At 50.2% G+C, this 1976-nt stretch overlaps 1 protein-coding gene across 1 annotated transcript in view; it reads left to right on the top strand.

Annotated features, from left to right (window-relative positions):
* LOC106938351 (serine/threonine-protein kinase D3) overlaps positions 1-1976 on the top strand; it is a 55059-nt gene that overhangs the window by 27630 nt on the left and 25453 nt on the right. Inside the window, 4 exon segments of the mRNA XM_015020373.1 lie at positions 447-578; positions 654-808; positions 1369-1558; positions 1633-1710. Of these exon segments, the coding sequence (XP_014875859.1) occupies positions 447-578; positions 654-808; positions 1369-1558; positions 1633-1710 (555 nt within the window).

Here is a 1976-nt window from a genome sequence, read left to right as displayed (position 1 = left end):
TTAATCCCAGTTTAATCCCAGTTTAATCCCAGTTCAACTCTGAGGGTTTTCCCCATTATCTTCATCTCAGAGTGATGATGGTTCTGACCCGGTAAAACATTCAGAACCTTCTGAATGTATCCGGCCAGGATGTCTCCCACTGCTGGAGCACTTCCTGGTTTTTGTCCAATCAGAGAGCAGAAAGCAGAGGGACACGCCCACTGTCACTCAGTTCCAGTATATTTCAGTTCTGATTGGTTCTGCAGGTTCCGTTGTAACGGCTCTGCTGTTTGGTTCTGTGAGGGGAGGAGTGATGCTGTGGGCCGATCAGTAAACAGAATCTGGAATAAATCTGCAGACAGGCGGATCAGCTGCTGTTTGTGGAAACAGGAAATCCCGGTCCGGTTTTCCGTCTGATCCTGTGGAAGCCGCAGACGTTTTCCCGACTCTTCTTGTCCGTGTTTCAGCGCTCGCCACGCAGGAAGACTTCCAGATTCGGCCGCACGCGCTCTACGTTCACTCCTACAAGGCGCCGGCGTTCTGCGACGACTGCGGCGAGATGCTGTGGGGCCTGGTGAGGCAGGGCCTCAAGTGTGAAGGTATGGAGGCGCCGCGAGCTAACGATAGCGCTAGCGGAGCTGGAGGTCGACTCACCAGATGTGCTCCCCCTGCAGGATGCGGCCTGAACTACCACAAGCGCTGCGCCTTTAAGATCCCCAACAACTGCAGCGGCAGGAAGAGACGGCTGTCCAACGTCTCTCTGCCGGGTCCAACCCTGTCTGTGGCCCGACCGCCTTCCACCGAGCTGCCCCCACTGCCACTGGAGGAGGTACACACACACACACAGAGAACACACAGAGAACACACACACAGAGAACACACACACACACACACCGTCTGGTGGCTGCAGGTCAATCTCTGGATTTTCCGTCTGAGTGAAGCTGCATCACATGAAACATCACTGGAATTTTATTAATCATGGAGATCAGAACCTGAACCCGACCCAATCAGAACCTCCCAGCAGCGGTTGTAGTGTTGTTATTCCTGCAGGTCAGAGGTCAGATCCGATCCCTAAAATTCTCTCGGGTCCAAAACTTTGTTGTTTTGTGAACTTTGAGTGGACTGAAGTTTAGCTTTAGCTAAATAGAATCAGAGTTCCTTTGCATGTCACTGTGCCGAATGAACGCGACCAAATGTAAAACATAGCAGCTCTGGAAGAATCAGAACAACTGGGGTGTGAGAATAGATGTATGAATACAGATCAGGTTTTAGACGGATCAGGTTTAATACCTAGTACATATAGCACTTTAGCGTTAGCCTACGCTAATTACCATATAGATGGAGTGCTTTAGTGATAGCTTCCGCTAAATGCCTTTTTCCCACCAACAGCGCCCCCTGCTGGGAGCCGGGAAGCGTAACTCCCTGCTGAGCGGCCGTCCCATCTGGATGGAGAAGATGGTGCTGGGTCGGGTAAAAGTCCCCCACACCTTCTCCATCCACACCTACACCCGGCCCACCATCTGCCAGTACTGCAAGCGGCTGCTGAAGGGGCTCTTCAGACAGGGTCTGCAGTGCAAAGGTGAGCAGAACCAGTAGAACCAGTACAGGCAGAAGCTGGCCTGCAGGATCACCTGCTCATGTTCTCTGCTGCAGATTGTAAGTTCAACTGCCACAAGCGATGCGCTGCCAAAGTTCCTAGGGACTGTCTGGGGGAGGTGGACTTCAACGGAGGTGAGCTCCCTTCCTTTAGTCTGTAGCAGATCCATGTTGGTTCCAAGAATAAAACCCAACAGAAACACTTACCCGATCCAGGAACTTCAGGAGGCTGATGTTCATCAATCAGCTCCAATCAGCACTTATTGATCGATTATTGATAACAAAAACCACAGCAGGATACCATACCAACTTTATTCATAAAGTACTTTAAAACAACCACAGCTGATACAAAATGCTGTACATTAAAACACAACATAACAATAAAAAAACATAAAATAAAA

Source organism: Poecilia latipinna, unplaced genomic scaffold (genome assembly GCF_001443285.1).
Source record: "Poecilia latipinna isolate Pla-1442-1.1 unplaced genomic scaffold, P_latipinna-1.0 Scaffold2573, whole genome shotgun sequence".
NCBI lineage: Eukaryota > Metazoa > Chordata > Actinopteri > Cyprinodontiformes > Poeciliidae > Poecilia > Poecilia latipinna.
This window is presented reverse-complemented; position numbering and strand designations above follow the sequence as displayed.